This window comes from Poecilia mexicana, unplaced genomic scaffold (assembly GCF_051168715.1).
Source record: "Poecilia mexicana isolate PSO_F unplaced genomic scaffold, ASM5116871v1 scaffold_12, whole genome shotgun sequence".
NCBI lineage: Eukaryota > Metazoa > Chordata > Actinopteri > Cyprinodontiformes > Poeciliidae > Poecilia > Poecilia mexicana.
Genome location: NW_028263381.1, coordinates 1,889,917 through 1,912,513, shown reverse-complemented (window position 1 = coordinate 1,912,513; position 22,597 = coordinate 1,889,917). Strand labels below are relative to the sequence as shown.

The window sequence follows — 22,597 nt, the reverse complement described above, 5'->3', positions numbered from 1 at the left end:
CTGGGACAAACTTCCAGAAAACTGCAAAACAGCTGAAACACTGAGCTCCTTTAAATCAAGACCAAAAATAGGAACAATGACCAAGATGTTTGATGTAAATTGATGATTTTAATCATGGCACTTGACAAAACGTAATGCCCATTACGGGTTTTCATAGCTGTTGATTATATAATGTGTTTATGATGTTTATGTTTTCACAATGTAAAGCACTTTGAACTGCAGTGTTTCTGACATGTGCTATATAAATAGACTTAATTGATTAAACCCACAGCCATCAGAACACACAACTGTCAGTAACGAATGACCTGGATGATTTTATTGCAATGCTAGTTGGACATTGCACATCTGTTACTTTCTAGTATGTGGCTTTATTTTGTGCTTGCTTACTTATTTTTATTTTTCACTATTTAGACAAAATATTTTTTCTGCAAGGATCAATAAACTAATATTGAATCAATGAAACTCAACAAAATGATTTTGAAATTACAGTAAAAATGTGATTCAAAAATAATAGTTATCACACTTTAGTACGTTTTACTAACATTTTTGTAGCAAAAGTTAGTAATGAGAATATGAAACCCGTTTTAGATGTTTCTTGTATTTAATGACATAAAAAATTCAAAAAGTCAGAAAAGGTAAAAAAAAACAACAATGCGTTAATATTCATACAGTTTGAAATACAAACTACTCATCAATACAACTGACAAGAATCCATTAGGCTAGACTTGCATAAAGCAGGGAAAAACATAGCAAATCTTACATTTCATGTACACTGTTGTCTTTTTTATTGTAATAACACTCAAATTCCAATTTATTGTGAAATTTGACAAAAATATGTATCTTTTATGAAGGCCTTGATTCTCAGCATATATACAAATATATGTGTATATGCTCTTTTTCATCTACAGATAGCTCATTATTAAAGGGTTTAGTGTCATCACCAATATTTATTCAGTTTACTTTTAGAAAACTTGCCTTTGAGATGAATACTTGTAGCAGTAATGGAACAGAGGCTGTTTGGAAGTCAGAAATCATCAAACAGGTCTTCAGCTTCTGAAGTTCCTGCTGAAGCTGCTTTTGTAACATCTACAGAGCACTGGGGAGTCTGCAGCTGATTGGATGATGCAGAGGAGTCCGCCCTGTTCAGTACACAGACACACAGATGGTGAGAGAGAGAGAAGATGAGTGGGCTATTGAATCTGGTCTACAAGAGAGATTGTCATGTGGCCAATCAGGTGAAAGACAAGGCACAGCCTTTCAGACTGTATGTAGATGGAAGGGCTGGTGTGTGAATGGTCTTAAGACCATTTGGACTTGACATAACTGCGTTTCCATTGATCATATAACAATTTGACGTATCAAAAATAAATCTGTTTAATGAAAATATGTCAATTTTGAAAAAAAAAAAAAGCTCTCGTTTTTTTAATAAAAATCTGTTTTTTTTGGCCATATCAAAGTTGGGTTATTTCACAAATTTGCAATTGAAAAACTTTATGCATCACACGAGTCACGCTATAAATAACCAAATGTCACTACAGGTGTAAACCACTAAGAAGAAGACAACAGGAAGTAGTTGAAGGATCACGGCGTGGAATATTTCTTAATGACTTTTTGGATGAACAAGCTTATTCACATGTGAATTTAATTGTGTTTCTTATTTAATAAAAACACTGCAATTAAAAAATGTGTTTTTTCAAAATTAGTTGAATACTGACAAAGTTTTATGCACATTTGTTAAAAAAAATGCAGCTACTGTCAATATGTTACCAACTTCCTTTAAAATTGTCAGGGGCAGGAAGTTGATTCTGTGTGAAGCAGTCACATCCAAATCTAAGAGCCAAACAAGACTACCCAGAATCTGGGGTCAACTAAGCCTTCTTAAACCTTACAACTCTTCTCACCTTCCTGAACCTAAGAACCAACCTGAGGGCTGAATACAATCCATCATCAGCCTCATACCTTTTTTTTTTCCCTCCAAGCTTGCTGTAATGACAAAAAGTTGAACATGAGAAGAAAAGTACAGCGTGAGAGAGGGGGAAAGAGGCCCAGAGGTAGTTTAAAATCATTACCAACTGTATTTCGGGCACTGCTGGAACCAGTTAAGTACAAACAACAGAAGTGTTTCAGTGGCGAGGGAAGTCTTTGCATGCTGCAGAAGAAGACCACTAAGGGGGGCATGACTAGAGGATTTTTTTCTTCTAACCCCAAGGGGCGAGGTTAAATTCGGGTGGTGAGTGTGCAAGAACCCCCACAGAGAGCTGATCTGAGGAAGAGTCAGAGCAGCAGGACATACAGTACCTTAATAACGAGTTTGCTGCCAACCGAGAAGCTAAACTGAGCTTTAGTTTGGTCTTAAGGAGAATTTGTTCTGCACAGGAAGAACCATGCAATATTGCCAAAAGCATAGATTCACATTATACACATAAAACTTCCATTCTTAACCTCCTGAACCCTAAACCTTTTCTTTTTTTTAAAGGGTTCTACTAGAAAATGACATTCCTAAAAAACAATTGAATCTATTTTTCAAACTAAAATGGTAAATGGACTGAACTTATGTAGCACTTTTCCCATCATTTTCATCACTCAAAGTGCCATAAATTAGAGGCACATTCACCCTTTGCTCTCACAAACACACAAACATTTACACAGATTGGTAGGCAACTTGGGGTTAAGTGCCCAGAGCACATCGACATGTGGCAGGAGGAAGCTGGAATCGAACCTACAACCTTCTGATCACAAAACAAATCCTCTACCCACTGAGCCGCAGTCACCCCAACACAGGGATTATTTCAATTATTCTGGTATCGCAATAAAGAGAAATTTGAAGAATACCCCAAATTAATAAAAAACATGTTAGTGTGGCACACCACAGAAAGAAATCCATTTCCACTTACAAAAAAAGCACTTTGTAATTATTTTGAAGGAATGTATACAAAATCCAAATCATGTAGCAAGTCATGGTATACAATCTGACAATTAACTGCACAAAAATGAATGAAAAAAAGCAAAGAATTAAGGTTTTAAAGACATATTAAAACCTTAAAACCTTAACCGATAAAGAGCTTAGCAAAACAGATTACAGACCTTTCTGGTCATCAAATTTTAGAATTTCATTGTCATTTTTAATTTTATATTTTCTAGACATCAATACTGTAGCACTTTGAGACTGCAAAATGTAAAGTGCTGTACAAATTCAGTATCATCACATCAATCAAATTATTAATAGTAGTTTCACTGGGATCCCAAGCTGTATAAACTAAGGCCTCCTCCTCTGAGGAAGAGTCAACAGGACAGAGTCGAGCTCTGCTACCAGCCGCCAACATAGCAACTCCTAAGCATGAAAAGCTTCTTGTTCTAGCACGCCATTATTCTCTCAACATGTAAAAGATCACAAAAAGAGATGAAATACTGTAAAATAACATCTCTGTGTAAAAACGTTCAATAATCGTGTCAGACATAGTAAATTGCACGCAGGGCAGTTTCTCAAGAGCAATTTGGATGATTAACACGTCCATTAAACAGCCAAGGGCCAATAGATTTGGGGGTACAGTGACGCAGGGTCAGTAGACTACAGGAGCCGAGTGGAAATCTGTACTCTCTCATAGATTATGACCATAAAACAGCAAAGGATATGTCAGTTATGACTATGGTTTCATCAAGGTAGGTTATTTTTCCGTCTTATTGGCCGCTGGTTCAGTGCGTTTTGCATGCAGAGCCAGTAATACTCCTTTGGAAAGACGAGAGTTTGGAGTTTTGTTGACAGGTTGTTTGTGTGGGTAGGCTTGTATTGAGGTACTTTGTGTTTGTCAGGTGTTTCTTTTTACATTTTATTAACACTAATGTTGAATGAGAAAGTCAGACTGAATCGCCGTTCTAATTTCTCCCAAAGATTTTCTAGTCAGGTTTAGGTCAGAGCTCTGTGTAGACCAATCAAGTTCCTCCACACCAAGCTTTCTAGTTCTGGACATACTTTCATGCTCTGGTGTGCCTTCATGTTAGCACTGAAGGTGGCATCAGGAAAATGTTCCCACAGAGTAAGGAGAATAAAATTATTAAATATGTCTTAATATGCAGAAACATTAGCAGTTCCTTTCAATAAAACTAAGGTGCCAACTCAAACTCCTAAAAACCACTCCTAAACCAGACACATTACACTCAGCCAAATATCATTCTCCAGACAACCGACGAAAAAAAAAAAGACAAACACTTTCAGTGGGTTTTCAGACATACAGGCTTGATTTGTCGCTCCACAAACCACTTGGACTTTCTTATAATACCACTAGCTAAATATTCCAGCTCAATGTGGAATATTTAGGAGTGAGGAGCCTTCCTAATGGCCTTATTGCACAAGAAGCATCCTTTCACAGTACCATGTTGAAACTCACTGAGGGCGATGCATTCTTTCACAAATGTTTGTGAACGCAGTTTGCATATCTAGGTGCTGGATTTTATACACCTGTGTCCCTGGCACATCTGGATTTAATGATTTGCATGAGTGACCCCCAGTACACTGGAGCATGTCAGGTAAAACAACACAAGATCAATACAATATATCGGCATCTTGTTGAAGATGCAGTTTATTTGACCATAATGGATAGAGAATGCATAATAATTTATAACACAGTAAATCTTGTAGAAATATACTGTTGTGCTCTTTGTTTTCAATTTGAATAGATTTTCTTTGAACAGAGCTTTGTGTATTTCTGTCCTCAGATCTTTTTCCTGACTTACAATGAAAAGATAAAAATGTTTGATGAAGATTGTTGTTTTATTGTGTTTTCTGCTAGTGACCAAGTTCAACAAAAACAATACCATTGTGAGTCAAACTGTTTGGATGAGTTTATGTTTGGCCCCCCCAGAATAAAACTGTTAACTGACGATGCTCAAAACATGTATGCAGTTTTGATGTGGATGCTTTGGGAACAACAAAAGTATTTATTTACGTTTATGGAAATTTAATCTCTGATTAAAACAGCAATGATGGACAAATACTGCCTTATTACTGATGAAGCTGAAGATTGATATAAAGTATAAATCCCAGAGAAAAGAAAAACTGCATAAAGCATGCAAGTAAACTGATACAAGATTGGGACTTTGTGTACAACTCTAAAAGTTTTATTAGGCTGGATAACTACAAAAGTAAAGGTCCTGTTCAAAACTGCACAAAAAGCTGCCAAAATTTCCCAAGGACTGTTTGGATGCAGTATTTGACAGAGTATAATATTTCAAGGGTCATGAATCGATGTTCTGCATCCCAGTTATGGATCTTGATAGTTGAATGGACTCTCTCCCATCCTTAACCACTCAATTCAAACAGACAAAAACCGAGACACCAAGGCTCACCAAAAGTGATAGGAACATTGTGGAAAAAAAACTAAACAAGAATAGGGAAAATGTGGCTTAATTAACCACAAACACACCCACTACGAAGGCCACCATCAAAGTTTGCAAGCTATAATTTGTCTTGTTGAGAAGTAAAGCAATTGTTCTTTATTGCTGTGGTTTCTCAGTTCATTCTTTTGTTTTTTTTTCTTTTATTCTCCAGGTGCAGAAGCAAATATCCAGGTGTGTTTTTTTTTATCCTTTTTATCTCCTTTCTCATCTACTCCTCATTTGTCACACCTCATTAAGTTAAATAATGAACAAACAAAGCTAACGAGTGTTCTTTTCATTATGCTTACCTTTTTATGAACCGAGTTTTGACTGGAGTACACTCAGAAGGAACTTGGTGTTATCCTTTAACAGCAACCATTGAAGATTTCCATTAAGATTATTATTCAAAAATGATAATTTCCTAGCTTGTTGTGAGCAGAACACACACCCCGCAGTTTATCCCTCCTCAGATGAAAACGAAGAAGTTATGTTTCTAACTATGCTCAGATTCTCTATTCTGCCTTATTTTAGTCCCTGTTAACACGTCATTTAGCTTTAAGTGTTTGTGTACTTAAAGGAAAGTTTTCCCACGAAAAGCAGCTAACAAAGTCACAGTAAAATACTGGCTGTCCTTGAAACATGCACTGGTTCTGCAAGTGATCAAATATGGCTCCCAGCCATCATGGATAATCACTACAAGACGCAGTGGTACTAGTGCCTCACTGCGGGTTTGACTTTTGCTTTTAACTAGCATGGGCACATTTTATGGTATGAATGGAAAATGTGCATTACTCTGACAGAACATGAAATATAGTTGAAAATGAAATCTTACTTACCCCACTATTCTAAATTGAGTCTAACATGTTGATGTGCAAACATGTGTTTTGTGACAAGGCTTTTTTTTTTTTTTTTTTTTTTTTTTTTTTAACAAAAACCAGGCAGCGTGAGAAGAGAGAAGACATGCAGCAAACAAATTAACCCTAAAAATAAACTGTTTCTATGGTAACTTTCATTAAGGCAGCCATATTGGATTTTGACATCTGGATTAATAAAAAACAATAATAATAATAAAAACATTTTACTCTTGGAATTCCATTTTTTTTAGGGAGCTTCATATATTTTTTTTTCCAACTTCAAAATTTGAACATTTCAACTTCTGAGTAAGAGTGGAACACACTTGAACTGAACCTTTAGTGAAAAGTGCAATGCCAAAAACCATTTAGCTTTAACTTTGATATGACAAAATGCTTACGTTTTTTTCTTTTTTCTTTTTTGTAGATGGAAGACTAAATATTACTCTTGGGTACTTGTTATAAAAATGTTTGAGAAGCTCCAGTTTAGAGGATGCAGGATGCTAACTAAACTCAATAACAGATTTTTAAACTTCAACCAGATGTCAAATTCAATTGCTCACTAGACTAATGGTGATGTTCCAGACAGCTAACACAGCCTAATGATGGTGGAAACAACTGAGTATGAACTGCTTCTTGCATTTCATTCCATTCTGGTTCCTTCAACCAATAAATGTTCAGTTTCTTTTTCTTAAAATCTCCATTCCAAAATATAAAAAAGAATAAAAAGGGGAACAAAAAAGGAGAAAAGTGAAAACTGAAAGTACGACCTCCCCTGTCCACTAACAGCCACCAGAGAGCATTGATCTGTTGTCCAGGCAACAGCAGCTGCTCACTGGCAAACTGAGAATAGAAGGCAAACTCTGGGGCACAGTTTACAATCAGCTGCTCTTGGGAAAGTTTAGATGCAGCGTATTCACCTATTATTTGATTAAGTGGGACTGCTACACAGAAAGTCAGACTGAGACAAGTCTTTGGATTACCTTCTAATTGAACATGTCCAAACAGAAGTTGGCTCATGAAGTATTTGGCCACCAAATCAGCAACTTTTTAAAGTTTTAAATGAGCGGCAACAGAGCTGGAGCACTGACACAGACACCATAGAAAAGTTACATAATTGTCTCGTTGAGGTCTGGAATTGACTTTTTAGCTTCAAGTTCTAAAAGTCATTTAGAAATCACACCTGAACAAAGATCTGAAGAAGAAGAATAAAAAGCATATTACTGAAAGGCATCTGTCTCTTAAAAACTCCTGCTCTTTCTGAAACATTTATTAACCCTTTAACAGCATTTCACCAGCACTGCACTGAGAAGTAGCTGGTACAATGAGCTCAGCTCATACACCGTTCCACCAGGTGTTTGCCAACAGCTGCTGGCTAGTCTGAAGGAGCTGCATGTGGGAGTCATGGAATAGGGCTGCTCTGTTAGGTGGAAGCTTGGGAGCTTGAAAACTGCAGCTCTAAGGAGGATCTGCGCCTTAAAAGTGGAGACAGGGTCACTAGGGTGTTGTGCACAGCTGAATGATTGCCATGGAGATTAAAGGATTTCTCAATCATGCATTAAAGAATCTAGGTATGTTTCTGATGAGGAAATAACATTATAATAACATGATGTAAAACTCAAAAATGTCAATTATCCTTTAACAGGAGCACAAACACAGACGGGCAGCGTTGAGAACATGGAACATGCACTCGTACCCATTCTTCTTCTCTGGGTTCTGCTTTTTCACAGCGAGCTCTGGAGGCCCAAGATGGCGGAAACGGCGCTTGCGACAGGGAGCAACATCAGTGATGTCACGGAGGTTCAAAGGGCTCGGAGTAGCAGAATCTGAAGAGAGAATAAGACGAGGCATAAGACATGTGAAAAGAAACTTTTCTTTGATTACCTACATTTTATGAGGATACAGATTATGATTAAGCTTGCATGTTGAATCTTAGTAATGATCAGCACTATGGCACCAGCAAATGAAATAAAACTGATTTTTTTATCAATTTTTTTTTTTTTTACAGTAACAATACCAATTACCACAACATCAATTTAAGTCATTAGCTACACTTGCCAATAACTTATCTTCATATCTAAGGTTACTTTTCATTAGATACCCATTTCATGTATCTATTTACTTTTACCTATTCAAGGAGTGTAATTAAAATCAGATCTGATTTTGCTTGGAAGACTTGACCCAGATAGAGGTCAAGCAAAAGAACAGAAAAAAACTTTTTATTAAACTTTTTTCCACAAAATTGGCATGTTTCCATTAAGATAATTTATTTTCTTAATCTCAATTTGCGCAATTTTATGATTAATGGAAACGGACCTAGTGTTGAAGTAGGTATCATGTGCTGAAAATGGCACTCTGCCTCCACCACTTACTTTCTTCCACATGCGGTCAGGTTCTGATGCCCATGTGTCCATTGGTACTTTCAGCAGTGTGGGCACCAGGACTGGCACTGTATGGTTCAGAAGCCCCATATAAAACCAACTGTGATACCCCTATGAATTCCAATACATTTTAATCAGAAGGAGACTTGACTTCTTCAGAAGTCTGAGCTGCAGCAGTTCAGCTGTTGGATCTCCACCTACATCACTGAGTCATGGCCCCATCACCAGTGTTCCTTTCCTGGCCCACTGTTGACAGAGATTGGGATCACCGCACAAGTGCTGCAGTTCTAGAGAAGCTCTGATTCGTTTGCCTACTTATCACAATCTACTCACCAATACGTGTACTGGCAAAACAAACACAAAACACCTGCTAGTGGTCACCTCGATTAGAATCAAACTAAATGAAAGCAAAAGACCTTTTCCTCCTGGTTATTACTGGGTGTGAACGTCAGAGTACACAAAATTTTACCTACTCTGATCTGTGCTCATTTTTTCCCCTGGCAGCAGTTTCTACACAAAACAAACTCATTTTCAGACAAAACAAAACCTAACATTTCCCAACACTTCCTTTACACCTCTCCCCCTGCTGACCATGTTAGTTAGAACCATGGCAACAAAAACAACATAAATCCAGCTAGCTTTTCCTCTTAAGATGGAGGAGGAAAGCCAACAGGGACCAGAAAGTTGCCAAAAAGCCTTGATGGATTAAAAAATAAACCTAACCTGGCTGTGATGTTCTAGTATGTTAAAAAAAAAAAACTATGACACATTGGGAGTTGTGCCAACTTTTGTAAAGGCTTTCCACAGCTGTCTGAAAGGTAAATAATGATCCGCACATCGTATTCTCTGGTGATGGCGCACTACTAGTGTCCAGGACAACAGCGAGTAAAAGTCAGGAGGATAACAAAATGTAATGTCAACATTAGCGGCTGCTTGCATTTAAGGCTGTGTGGGGATGTTGGTTCACAGAGGTCCAACTCGATGTATTACCTAACCTCTCGGTGACGTCATGACTGCTACAGTAATGGAGCAAAAACATTCGGCTCCAATGACAACAGCAGCCAGAAATATCACAACTAAATATTACAAATCTATGGGTTTTTCATTTCACTTCCCATGAAGGTTCTCAGTGATACTGAAGTATATATAGCGTTTTCTGTAAACACCAAAACAAAACATACATCTGCTCACTTCAGACAAAAAAAAGCCCAGTAAACTACAGTAGTTTTCAGAACACCTGATTAAATGTTGACATACCTACATAAATTAGTCAAAATGGAACTTAAAAACACTACAGTTGGATTTTATTAACCAGGATTACAACGTTTAGACTCAATGAATCATTTGACATCTCTTTCATACAAAAATAAAGGGAAAGAAAAGATGTGCTTAGAAACACAATACTGCTGTGATTAAGACATAAGGAAACCAGACCGACTCTTATCCTCTGCAACAATTCATCTCCATGTGCAGCATAATGATGTTTTTAATCTGCAAGATCCAATCTTGGCAGTAGAACCGATTTACAAACTGCTCTCCTATTCTGTGGGATTTTATGTAGTAGACCAACAAAAACTAGTGCATAATTGTAACATGTAGGAAAACAGCATGTTCTTTTTGCAAACAGAACTCTGAAAAAAGTGTGTGTTTGAGTCAAATGACAGTACAGCTGGGGAATCCATCAGCTTGCTGACTATTCTTTGAAAGAAAAGGACAAGCTAAGCTTACGCTTACACAGAGCTGCTCTTCTGTTAAACTATAAGTTTGGTTATGATCCAGCTGCTTGTTTGTACAAAAACAGTGACTGGTGGCATTTTTTGAAACCAGGTCTCAGAGTGAAACTTTTCTGTAACGTGGTGGTGTCAAGTACTAAGCAGGTGTAAAAGCTCATATAGAACGAATGGCTCTAGGGTTTGTTCTACGCAGGCATAAGCAGGTAACAACAAAAACAATCGCTAATAGCGAATGTACTGTGTTGTGCCACTCAACATGTTCAGTTTAACAACTTCTGATAAGTACTATATGCATTACATGAGTACTTCATTCATGAGCGATGGAGACAAGTCGCCCATAAATAAACTGAAATAAACAAATTGAAGTTATTATAAGACTTGTTTTTTGAGGGCAAAAGCTGTTTAAAATCTGAGCAATGTCAATTATAACCACATAACATGAATTTGAAGTTTGTCATTTTCTCCATAAGGCCCTTGTAACGCCACAAAATCACATTTGTGTACTTTGGAATGATAAGCATTTGATTAACAATAATCTTACCTTTAGATGACAGATGAGAAGTTTCTGCTGACTGCTCTTCCTTCAGCTCTTCGTCAGTGCTGCCTTCATATTCATCATCCTCGCTGTTGTGACCTGCTGTTCGATCCGATTTTGCAGAATCCTTGTTTTTCTGTTCATCAGAATTCCTACAACAAAACCACAACATAGTAATAAACCATTTAATTATTTATAGCTCTGTAAGATCTAACATTTCAAACACATGCTAGTCAAAAACATGTATTCAATCCAATAATTCTTTTCCGCCATCTTATAAATGGTCTAGATCCAAAATGGCAACACTACAAACTCCTTCTTCTGAAATAATTACGGGATATAAAATCAAACATAAAACATTTTTTTATTTTGTTTTGAATAGGGTCGTAAAAACTTACGTTAAAAAAAACATAATATAACAGAAACTGGAGAGAACATGTATCTTTGGTAATGTCATATTTTCAGTCAGTAGTTTCTTCCTTTTTTAAGTATATAAATTATGGCATATATGTTATGAAAATATAATCAACACATATGAAGAAAAACTACAAATGTGTTTGTTACAAAAAAATTTGTTCCTTTATTAAAATAAAATATCTAAAAAATGTTTTATTTTTTTAAATAAAACATGTTATACGTTTTATTTAAAAACATAAGTCAGAAATAATTATGACTCATTTCTTTTAAGAAACTTTAAGGGTTTAAAAATAAGTCAGAGTAAAAGCATTGCTTCATATATATTGAATTAAAGACACCTAAAGTTTATTTTTCTTGGTTGTTGCTCCAAAGAAAATATCTCTGGAAGTCTAGATGTGATGTGACTTTCATCAAAAAGACTGAGTGTCTCTCTCAGCATGCAGAGCTAATGGAAAGTCTGGTTAATGACAGCCCAGCACCTTGTTTCCTGCAGCTTTGTGACAGCTTCCTGCAGACTGCGAATCTTTGTTTTCTTCTCATTGAGGAGCAGGACGAACCGAGAGTACAACTCTGCCTTCAGGGTCTCTATGCTTTCAGCGTAGTGCTTCAGCCTGAAACATACACCAACATAGGTCACATATACATCAGACATGGAGCAGCAACCTAACACTACTGCTATGTGATGGGTGCCAGAGACAAAGGGCACAGAGGAATTTCACTTTAGAGAAAGACACGTTAGTTAGATGTTTATACATTTTCTGTGCTACTTAAGTGGTACTGGCATATGCGCAACATTACTAATGAAAGCACATAAAATGTTAGAGAAGTGTGGACATTCAATTATTGTGTCATTGTGATCTCAAGTTGTTCAATAGTAGTAAAACAGTCTTGGTGCATGGTTTGCAGATTTACAAGTAGTAGTTGCCATGCTCCAAGATTATTAAAACATCCCTAGGACTTTATACGAGTTAATAAATTATAACCTGGATCAGCTGGAATAAGGGGAGAGCAGCCATTTAATGCGTCAGATCTGGGGAAGCTAGCTGGCTGCTGACTACTCAGTTTGGTTAATCCATGGAAGGATTAACCACATCTGGGATGGAACACTCAGATGTAGGCCGTTAGAAATCCAGACTGGTCTTCTCCAATAAACCAGCCTGGATTTATCAGAGAAGTGGTCGATATTCTCCAGATAATGGATCTCCGCACCCCTAGGGTGGAGAGGCGGTTAAATGTTAACCTTACAGAATGGGTAGTTAGTTAGCTGGGAGAGGCTTAGCACTTCAAATAAAAAATATTGGTGACCTCTCAGTGAAGGGATTTAGATTGGAAGGGTTCAGGATGTCACCAGGACACGTTACTATGAAATCTAATCTTTGCTGCCTGGATATCGAGCTGTCATGTGTCTGTGTACAACAATAGTGTCTTCAGTCAGAGGCATCAACAGATTGTTGCAAGACAGACTGCTATCTGAGATACTTCCTGCCCACAGCATCACCAATAATTGACGACTCTTTGATTATACTCGGATGGATGGATATGAGTTACAACAACATTCTTTTGGGATGAATAAAGTTCTTTTGAACTGAATTAAAGTCTCAAGTCAAAGTGAAACCAAAGGAAAAATAAAAATTGCGATACATTGCTTGTGAAAGTGGGAGGTTGGCAAAGGAAAGCAAAAGTTAATTGGTTATAACTATAAGCTTAAAGAATAAGAACGTTATTCTGTCTTATTCTTTAAGACATGGATAAATCTACTTGGAAATATATTGCAACAGTGACCTGCTGCATTAGCTAATACGCATGCTAATGCAGCTTTCAGACTTTTAGTTTCCAAACTCTTAATCCAAACATATGGAATAGGATCAGGTTTAAGCCATCTAACCTCTCCAGTACAGATTCAAATAGGCTTTGTTGCAAACAATGAATCATATTTTCCGACACTGATCATGAGCTTCAAATGAAAAATAAGACCAAAGCTGAAATATTGATAGGTCAATGCTGTGTTGCCAAGGAAGCATATTTTCTTTAAACATTTTGAAGAACAGCTTAAGATACAGACCTAGTGAATGTTAAACATTAGCTGAACACCATGACAGTTGTCATAAATGAGCTAAAAAAACAAAAGAAGAAAAAGAATGCTTTAGAATTTTAAAAGTTTATTGACGTTTTCTTGGGTTCTACTGATACTAATTCGGAATTTATCCAACTTCCCTGCCAACTTCAGACAGATAAGTAGATCTTATCTGTCTGCAGTGTTTTATATGCGCTAAATGTGTGTTTACTTTTCAGTGATGTTTTGGTGTTCCTGTATCAGCCTCTGGTTCTCCTCCTTCAGTTTGTGGTTATGTTGCTGCAGTTCGTTTCCTTGCTGCAGTGTGTGTATCAGCACCTCTCTCACTGCCTTAGCTGGCTCCTTGACAGCATCCAGCGAGACCGAGCCAAGTTTGAACTGAGGGAGACAAATTTCACACCATTTAGTTTATTTTGCTTGTAAGGAAGTCAATAAGGCTCATTTCCATTCACAAAGATCTGTTTTTAAATAAATGAGTATCAGATTAAATTCAAATGATGACACTTTCATTTTATAACATTCAAAACCTGTCAATGCATGTGTTGGGATGTGCTTCTCTAGTTTGTAGTTTTTTGCCCATTCACAGATTAGACTATGACTTCTTTCCTTTCTCTAACCTTTATTTAAATTGGGAACCATTAACTGGCCACCTAATCACATTAAAATAGATTTACACCAGTGTTGTGGTACTCGAGATCGGTCTTGGTCTCGAGTCCGGTCTTAAGACCGTTTTCTGATGGTCTCGGTCTCGTCTCGGACTCGACCGCATTTGGTCTCGGTCTTGTCTCGGTCTCGGGCTCTGAGGACTCGGCATTTTATTTCAAGACCAGTCGAGACCGCAACTGTGAAAATATCACTAAACGTGCAGCATACTGTCCAGTTTATTTGTTAACATCTTTGTTTTCAGTGGATGCAAAACGCACCAATTAAAATCCAAGCAACTACGTGTTTCTCCCCCTCCTCCTCCCCTCCCCACCTTTCACGCGCACGCGGCGCTCCAGGACATGCACAGTGGTTTTCTCTCAGCGGCAGAAAATGTTTGTCTAATCGTCAGTAATATAATAGCGCTGCATAAATAGTAAGAAATCCAATGGCCAGAGCTAACTCAGCAGCGCTTCACTTTCAGAGACGATGGGGACAACGTCTAACTATTTTCGTCACTTAGAAAAGTAGCTCAAAGAAGGTAAGCTCCGTTAACGTGATGTTAGCAAAGCTAGCTGTACAGAGACACATAAGAATTTGTGATGAAAAAAAGTCACTCACTGCCTGAATTATTGTGCGGAGATGTTGACTGACTTGTCGCATATATAGGACAACGCTATGTCCAAAAGTCTGCAATATAGTGATGTGACATTCAGAAACAGTCGATTCTTCTCCACGGCTCTTTATTTATTAGATAGGACTGGAGTGTCACTCACTGAGAGCCGTTGTTCTATCAGATTACCATACACTGTCAGAATAGCATACGTGCAGTGAGTACCATGCCTGCGCACGCGCATTAAGAAGTCAGACCGTCAGAGGAGTTGTCAGTTCACCATATGTAGCAAGTTATGACGAAAATAAGTCATTAAATTGTTTTCAATGATAACTATATAGATATACATGTGTTGTCATGGTTGCAAAGTGTATTTAAAGCAGGTCTGGCTGCAGCTGGAGTCAGCTACAACACACGCCCGTGTAAAACTCACTTAACCGCTAAGTCAGGATGCCATACAACTGTTAATAACAAAGTGTATGACGATCTACGTCATGATTCTATGTTCCTAGCATACATGCAGTGAGTACCATGCCAGCGCATGCGCCTTAAGAAGTCCGACCGTCAGTGGAGTTGTCAGTTCAGCATATGCAACAAGTTATGACGAAAATAAATCATTAAATTGTTTATAATATGACATAATATGATAACTAGATAGATATACATGCGTTGTCGTGGTTTCAAAGTGTATTTAAAGCAGGTCTGGCTGCAGCTGGATGCCATACAACTGTTAATAACCAAGTGTATGATGATCTACGTCATGATTCTATGTTGCTGATTAAATAAAATCATATGGTAATGACAGCGTATGCATGTCTGAGCTAAGCGTACGACTATCTGACAACGTATGCTGATCTGACAGAACACCGTGAGTTCGTGTTAAGCGTATGACGATCTGACCTGACAGAACACCCGTTCTTTGTTCTAGTAATGCTCTGTGTACACTGCATCATTATTTAATTATGTACGTTGATATTTGAATTAACAAATAACTAAAACACAAGAACGAAAGAGCACGCAGAGCATGCACATTGCTCTTTGTTTTTGTTCAAAGTGGCAGCTGTAATGTCTGCCATGGTGTCAGACTGCCTGGCTTCATGTACTGGGAGAGAGAGTGAAAACAGTCACGATGAGCGCCTTCTGTTTGGTTACTTCTTGCTTGTTGCTCCTTGGTCAGTGTTCATAGTTGAGTGTTATTTACCATCAGGGCATTGCCTCAATTGCTATGTTTAATGGTGCAACAGTGGTGGATTCTTATATGAGCAATATGGGCAAATTCCCAGGGTGTTATGTTTTTAGGGATGGCACGAGACCATCACACATTGTAACACAGAAATGGAATATTTAATATTGGTAAAATGTATTAAGTATTTAATATCTTGGTGTTTTTATGAGAATATGGATCTTTCAGATTATTCTGAGAAGCAATTTCGATCATATTTTACATTTTATTGTGTCATGTAGCACGGCCGCTGGTCTTGGTCTTGACTCGGTCTCAACTTTCCTTGGTCTTGGTCTTGACTTGGTCTCGGACCCTAAAAGTCTTGGTCTTGTCTCGGTCTCAATACACTCTGGTCTTGGTCTTGTCTTGGTCTTGGGTTAGGTGGTCTTGAACACAACACTGATTTACACCATTTGCTTTTAGCAGCTGAGATCAATTAGAAGAGGAATTATGGCCCAACTTCCTAACTATGGCTGAACTCAAAGCACAAAATAAGATAGTATTGTGTTTATCTGCTTGTACTCTGTTTAATAGAGTTAGATAAAGTGTTTATTCTACTTGCCAATAAGTTATTTTCTTGTAATTATGGTATTTTTTATTATTAGCAGATAAAAGCCACACTTGTATAGTGGTGTGGTAGCAGTGACAGACGTGTCTCTGAAGCACCTAACTTAAAACCAATAAACATGTTTGTCAGATCCACTGACCATTTTGCAATGAAGTCCAAACCTAAACCTGTAAACAGATGATGGCTGTAATTACTAATGTTTGCCTGAATGCAGTAAATCAACTTTGATGCAAATGAGTAAAGAATTCATTTTTAGTATAAATTATGAGAAACATCAATTATTTTGACATTCCTGATCAGGATTTGTACTCCAGAATACTGGGGGGAAAAAATTCACATGTTTTAATAACCTTGAAATATATGTTGCGGCATGAAAAAAAAAATACAGGGATTTTCAACAGATGACTTGAATAATACATTAAGTCTGCCGCAACATTCACTGATCATAAAACCTTTTCTCAATGTTACAAGTATAGTTTTTGTGACTGCAAAACACTCAAAAATTTAGCAATGGCTAGATTTGAGTAAATATTGTGATGATAATATCAGTGGCTCTTTCCTCCTTCAGTGTTTCCATCTCTCTGTGACCTTCAGCATTTTGGGGAATGTCATTTGTGTCCACTGTGAGCATCTGCTGGTGTGAGACCAAATATTACATTAACGTGAAACATCCAAGTTCATAACAACTTGAATATATTATCCAACAATTACTGCATTCCAAACAAACCTTTGTGATATAAATATTGCATACACCGATATTGTGATGACTATTTAGCCACAATATATTTTTCAGACCTAATTAGCATCACAATATTCAGCAATAACATTGCAAATACATATTTTGCTGCTATATTGCAGCCCAGTTGTTTAAAGTATAAATAATTCTTATTTTGGAAATGCAGAGTTATTATGGAGATTTATGTGCTTGTTACATGAAAGTGACTGTAATATCAAATGCAAGAGAACAACTCAAGGTGGACATTACATAGACTTTAGGGTCAATCAAATTATTTTAAAGGACAAATAATATCTGAAGGTGAAGCTCATAACTTTTAATTTTTACAGGTTAGAAAGCTGCCCATCCCTCCACATCACAAATGATTGGGAAGAGAAGTTAAAGAAAGTAAGCGCCAAGAATGAAGGAAGGGAGGCCAGAATGGGATTTTACCAAAGTACTCCTCTGAAGGAAAGTCCTCACACTACTTGCATAACTTAAGGCACATGAGAGATCATCCTTTTTTGTTTGCGTTTTAGAGGAAGGAAATTCTCATCTGACTATAAAGTTCTGCTAAACTGTCAGTTTAATTGTCTCCATTTCTGCAAACAATGATTCATTTCTTCCTTTGCAGCAACATATTTCCATTCTGTCACAACAAGGACTTTTTGCAGTTTCAGCATAAAGGAGGACGTATGCACAGCTGACCCTTAAACAGGATTTATTCAGAGAATTGTGAAAATGTTTTACAAACTAATACTTATGTACAGGATTTGATGAGCAGAGCAACTTAAGTAATATTAAGTTTTATTTATATTTGTTGAGGGAAGAAAATAATATTAAAGCAAGACTATTGAAAATTACATCAAATAATTTGTTTTTCAGTCACACAGTAAGACATTACGTTAACCTGTCAAATGGATTTCCTGTTAAGGCTGCACCATGTAATTTTGTTAAACTCGTCTTTATTTGTGAATACACAACATGCTTAAAAAGTAAGTAGCGCTCACGGATATGTCCTTCTGCATCTTCTCATATGTCAGAGTCACAGTGTGGCTACTGGTGGGTGGGTGTGGCTTCAGGGTGAAGCAGTAGGAGGCCGAGGGCTCTGGCTCTGTTAGAGCCTGCTGGAGGTCCTGGATGTACTTCTCCTTCGCCATCTCCAGTTCCTCTGCCTCTTCATTCACCACCGCCTCACTCACTGCACACATACCGATGTTTTTAGTGGTATAAAATGGTTATCTGCATATAAAGTGCTTTTCTTTTTATAAGCTTCCTTCATACAGTCAGACAATAACTAAGTGCATGATTGAGCAGCCTGTAGAACAATCTTTAACAGCCACAGCACTGAGTTATTGTTTTCTGTATGACTTTATGTATGAAGAATTTTGGCTCACTCTTCTTTGGAGGGTTGCTTCAGTGAATTGAGGTTTGCACACATTCATTCCTGCACAGCTCCCTTAAGGTTCCTTCCACAGCATTTCAATAAAGCTGAGGTCTGGACTTACTCTGTGATTTTACAACACCTTTATCCCTCCTTTTTGACATTCTGCTGCAGACTGGCTACTGGGGGTGGGATCATTATCCCGATCATAATTCAGCTTCTGCCAACATTCAGCTTCTGAATAGATAGCTTCACATTTAACTAGAGTATTTTATAATAAATGCATTCTTGACAAACACGCTGTTATGCATTACAGTAATGCATCGCTATGATGGTTTCATCTGCCAAAGGAAATTGTCAAAGAAAACTTGAATTTCATTTAGATGCAACATTATACATCTAAACCTCGAGTTTTGAAGAGAAAGGCGTTCTCCTGGCAATCCTTCCCAGCATGCCATAATTCTTCAGGCTTGTCCCCATTTTAGGGTGTAGAACATTTAACATGCTAAGTGAGGCCTGAAGAATCAGTTAGCATTGTATTAACACACATTTATGCTCAAGACCGACAAGCTGCCAACAATTCTATTTTTATAGAGCTTTTCACACCACTAATGATCAATTATTAGTGCTTTAAATAGCAGAACGAGGAACCTATGATTCCTTTAATTTATTGTTGCTACACCAACTCCAGTCGTTTACTTTGTTTTTATTGGCACAGAAAACTTAGTCATCTGACATTTCTAGAGTTGGTAAAGTTTATGAAAATACATTAAATCATGTCTTAAAGGCTAAACCTTTAAGACTGGAGGAGACTCAACTAGCACCTGTAAAACCACCAGGACTGAAATGATCTTTACAAAGACCTCCAGGAAGTCTTTGTAAGTGATTCACTGAGAATCACTTACAACTGACCCTCCAATTTTTATCGATGGAGGCAGTGATGTTCAAATCAAACACAAGTGAAGTGGGAATAGTTAAATAACTTAAGCAAAAAATCTGTTGTTTAACATATTCAATGAATTATCACAAAGGATGACTTTTACCCTTTCCTCTCCATGCCTTGTGTCCATCAGTCAAAAGCAACTTGAAGCCGAAGCCTAAGCCCCGCCCCTCCCAGTCTACCCGTAGAAAGTAGGAAAAGTCAGCCTGAGAGGAGAGGTGGATTTCACGCACTGATGTGTTCATCCCTGAGGAAACACAAAGAAATACATGAAGAGGTCAACCAACCTACAGCGTAGTACTCTGATACAGCTTGTTGTAAAGAACAAGTAGGTGTTCTAACTTTTTAACTATTAATTTAGGAAATAAGCAAATTAATAAATACTATTAGAACCTCAAAAATTGCCCTAAAATTGATTGGGGCAAAATTGATTGCACAGCCACAAAATTCTAAAACATATTTTAAGCATGAATAAATTTAGAATAAATTGTCCACAATATGTTTTTTTATTATTATTATTTTACAATGTTTATTTTCACATATGATTGGAATATCACTTGCCGTCCCTGGGAGAAATATTAGGTTTTTCTCTCTTCTCAAAACCCATCAACATGGATGTGGAATAATAGTAGTTAGTGATCAAGAAGATCATGTTACCTGTAAAGCCCAATGAGACTGAATGACATGCAGACAATATCTTTACTGTATACGTTTATATGTACCGTTTGTGCAAAATGTTGCCTCATGAGACTGTCCACGCACATCTATTCTTCCTGAGAAGTCTCCAATTTTATGCATTTTTTTTAGAAAAAAAAAAGCAATAATTACTGTTACATTTGACAATACAATCTACCATCATCCCTGTCTGCATAGTGGTACAAGTTTTAGCTTTGCTGCCTTTCAGCAATTTTGCAGTAACTTTTTTTCTGAAATCACTTTATTCTTACAGTGTAAAACAAGCTCGTAATGGTTTGTAAGAAGAAGTTATTCATCTGAGCTAAAAAATAATATGGACAGGAGCACATGCACGGTCCAAGTGACACTTATACATTGACTTAGAGAAGCATGTCAAGCCTTTTTAGTTGTTTCAGGTCATGAAACGAAGCTGCATCTTTGAACTATTTTGCCCCATCATTCTGCATTCAAGTTATACTGAAACAAAGGGGATGGAGGAAATATTCTGTCACAGCTTTTAACTGCAAAGTTGTATAAATAAAATGCAATGAGTGTTTTTGTCTAAGACAATTTCACCTTCCTGTTTTTTTTTTTTTTTTTTTACCATTACTGCAGGTATTTGACTGTGCAATATGAGCTTGAAAGACAAACAAAATAAATAAAAAAAATTATACCAGTAAAAAGTGACTGCAATTACAAGCATTGCCTACATACAATGTTCTTCCGGCAAAAAAAAAAATATTTTCTGTTGGAAACTATAAGATGAAATTTATTAAAATGAAGAGAGCTGGAGAAACCAACATAATGCTTTTCAGTGTCATATTACAAATCTGCTCATTAGAGAATAACGCCAGGAGGCATTAAGTATGACGCCATGACATCTATACCAACATGTCTGGTGAATTCCATGAAAATGTACTTTATTTTAGATGCAGTGAAAAGTCACAGTATACCCTCCCAATATGGCGGCGTCTTTGACGTACGAAAGTGTGTTGTTATTCTTCTGCCTATTAATTGTGCCAGTTGAAAACCAAAATAACGGTAAACCCTCCTGATACATAAAATGTTATAACTGACAGATGACTTCATTAATATTCAGCCTGTATGATAGTAAGCTGCATAAATGTAGGTGTTAGCAGTTAGCTGGTCAGCGCTAACAGATGGTGGAGCTGTTTGTAAACACAGAGCGGCTCGCGCTAACACGTCAACAGAAGCGCGAGGAAAAGTTCGTTACTGCTTCGAAAACACATTCGTTCTTGTCTTACCTCAAGAGGAACAGTGACGGTCTGGCGGCTGAGTTTAGAAGAAAACCTGATGTTTCACTTGTCTGAAACAACCGCTGACTGAAAACGTGAAGCCAGTGTCACTAGAAGCCACACAAAGCAAGGTTTATATTACGTCATCAATAAGCGACAATACGGAATAACGTAATATAAGTTTTTCAGTTTGAAATGGGCTCTTTGCACCTACGGCGTTGACGTCACATCTCCAGGAGCTAATGCGGCTCACTTTTTTCCGCTTTGAGCTACCATGACTGGTAGAAAAGACTAAGTCATATTTCAGATGCAAAAAAACAATACTATTAACATTGTTGTCTTCCTAATATAATGGGCTTTTAAGTTTTCGTTAATTTCCAAGCGATCCTGAATTAAGAAAATGGCTTGTAAATATCTGTCGCTACCAGCTAACGCCGCACAGCAAAGTTTGCAGCCTTCACTTCACTCCGGATCAGCCTAAAACTACCGGGGATACGGATGGTAAATAAAGGAGCCTCCCTGAGTTATTTCCATGGAATCACTTCTATATTCAGCCTGAAAGAGTTTATGGTAACGAGAGAGCAGACCAGAGCCAGACAGCCGAGCAACTGATCCGCCTGTACATACTGCTGTAAACACCGTCCTATCTGAGCTCTTCACAAGAAAAATGCAAAGGTAATAAAACGAAATAACACGGAGACATGAAGCAACACGGTCATATTTTTCTAAAAGCAGCAACTTTGAACCTGAACAGCTGAACCAGATCTCTGACACCAGAGCTGCGCTACTGTCAAGCTATGAGGCTTGTTGTGCTTCGTCAGGCTTCGGAAGTAAAAAGCCCGAACCGTAACCTCCCCGTTAGTCTGTGACACTAACGACAATAAACACACATAATATACTTGAAAATAAGATAAATACATTGTCTGTTAGAATGTTTAGATACTTAAATAGCACATTTTACAAGAACAATGTCCGAGAATATTGCCTACTAGCATAAGCTAACGTTAATGTTAGCCACAAAATTTAAGTAAAACTCACCTTCGTGTCAGTGAATGTATAACGAGGGGAACATCTTAAAACCTTTCTCCAGCTGACTTGTTGGGGCTTCGGATCGATGTACAAACCTTGGCCAAGCACTGCAAGCACCTAATGTAAATGATATGTTTTGGATCGGAAACAATCGAGCCGCTTTACCCCGAACGCGGAAGCTGAGGTGCA

The 22,597-nt window shown here is 37.5% G+C and overlaps 1 protein-coding gene across 1 annotated transcript; it reads right to left on the bottom strand.

Annotated features, from left to right (window-relative positions):
• Positions 1-582: 582 nt before the first annotated feature.
• Positions 583-21,530, bottom strand: xrcc4 (X-ray repair complementing 4). The gene is made up of 8 exons (XM_014969317.2): positions 21,389-21,530; positions 19,552-19,695; positions 18,135-18,325; positions 13,576-13,742; positions 11,770-11,901; positions 10,880-11,025; positions 7,921-8,050; positions 583-1,139 (listed from the first exon to the last, which is right to left on the bottom strand). The coding sequence occupies exons 2-8, from the start codon at positions 19,691-19,693 to the stop codon at positions 1,025-1,027; spliced, it is 1,023 nt and encodes a 340-aa protein (XP_014824803.2). The 5' UTR covers positions 19,694-19,695; positions 21,389-21,530; the 3' UTR covers positions 583-1,024.
• Positions 21,531-22,597: the final 1,067 nt, after the last annotated feature.

Coding starts and splice junctions, on each gene's coding strand:
- xrcc4 (XM_014969317.2), bottom strand. CDS start 19,693: ATGAACACATCAGTGCGTGAAATCCACCTCTCCTCTCAGGCTGACTTT. Junction 13,743..18,134: donor AGATGCAGAAGGACATATCC/GTGAGCGCTACT, acceptor TGTCTCCCTCAG/TTCAAACTTGGCTCGGTCTC. Junction 8,051..10,879: donor TTCTCATCTGTCATCTAAAG/GTAAGATTATTG, acceptor TTCTCTCTTCAG/ATTCTGCTACTCCGAGCCCT.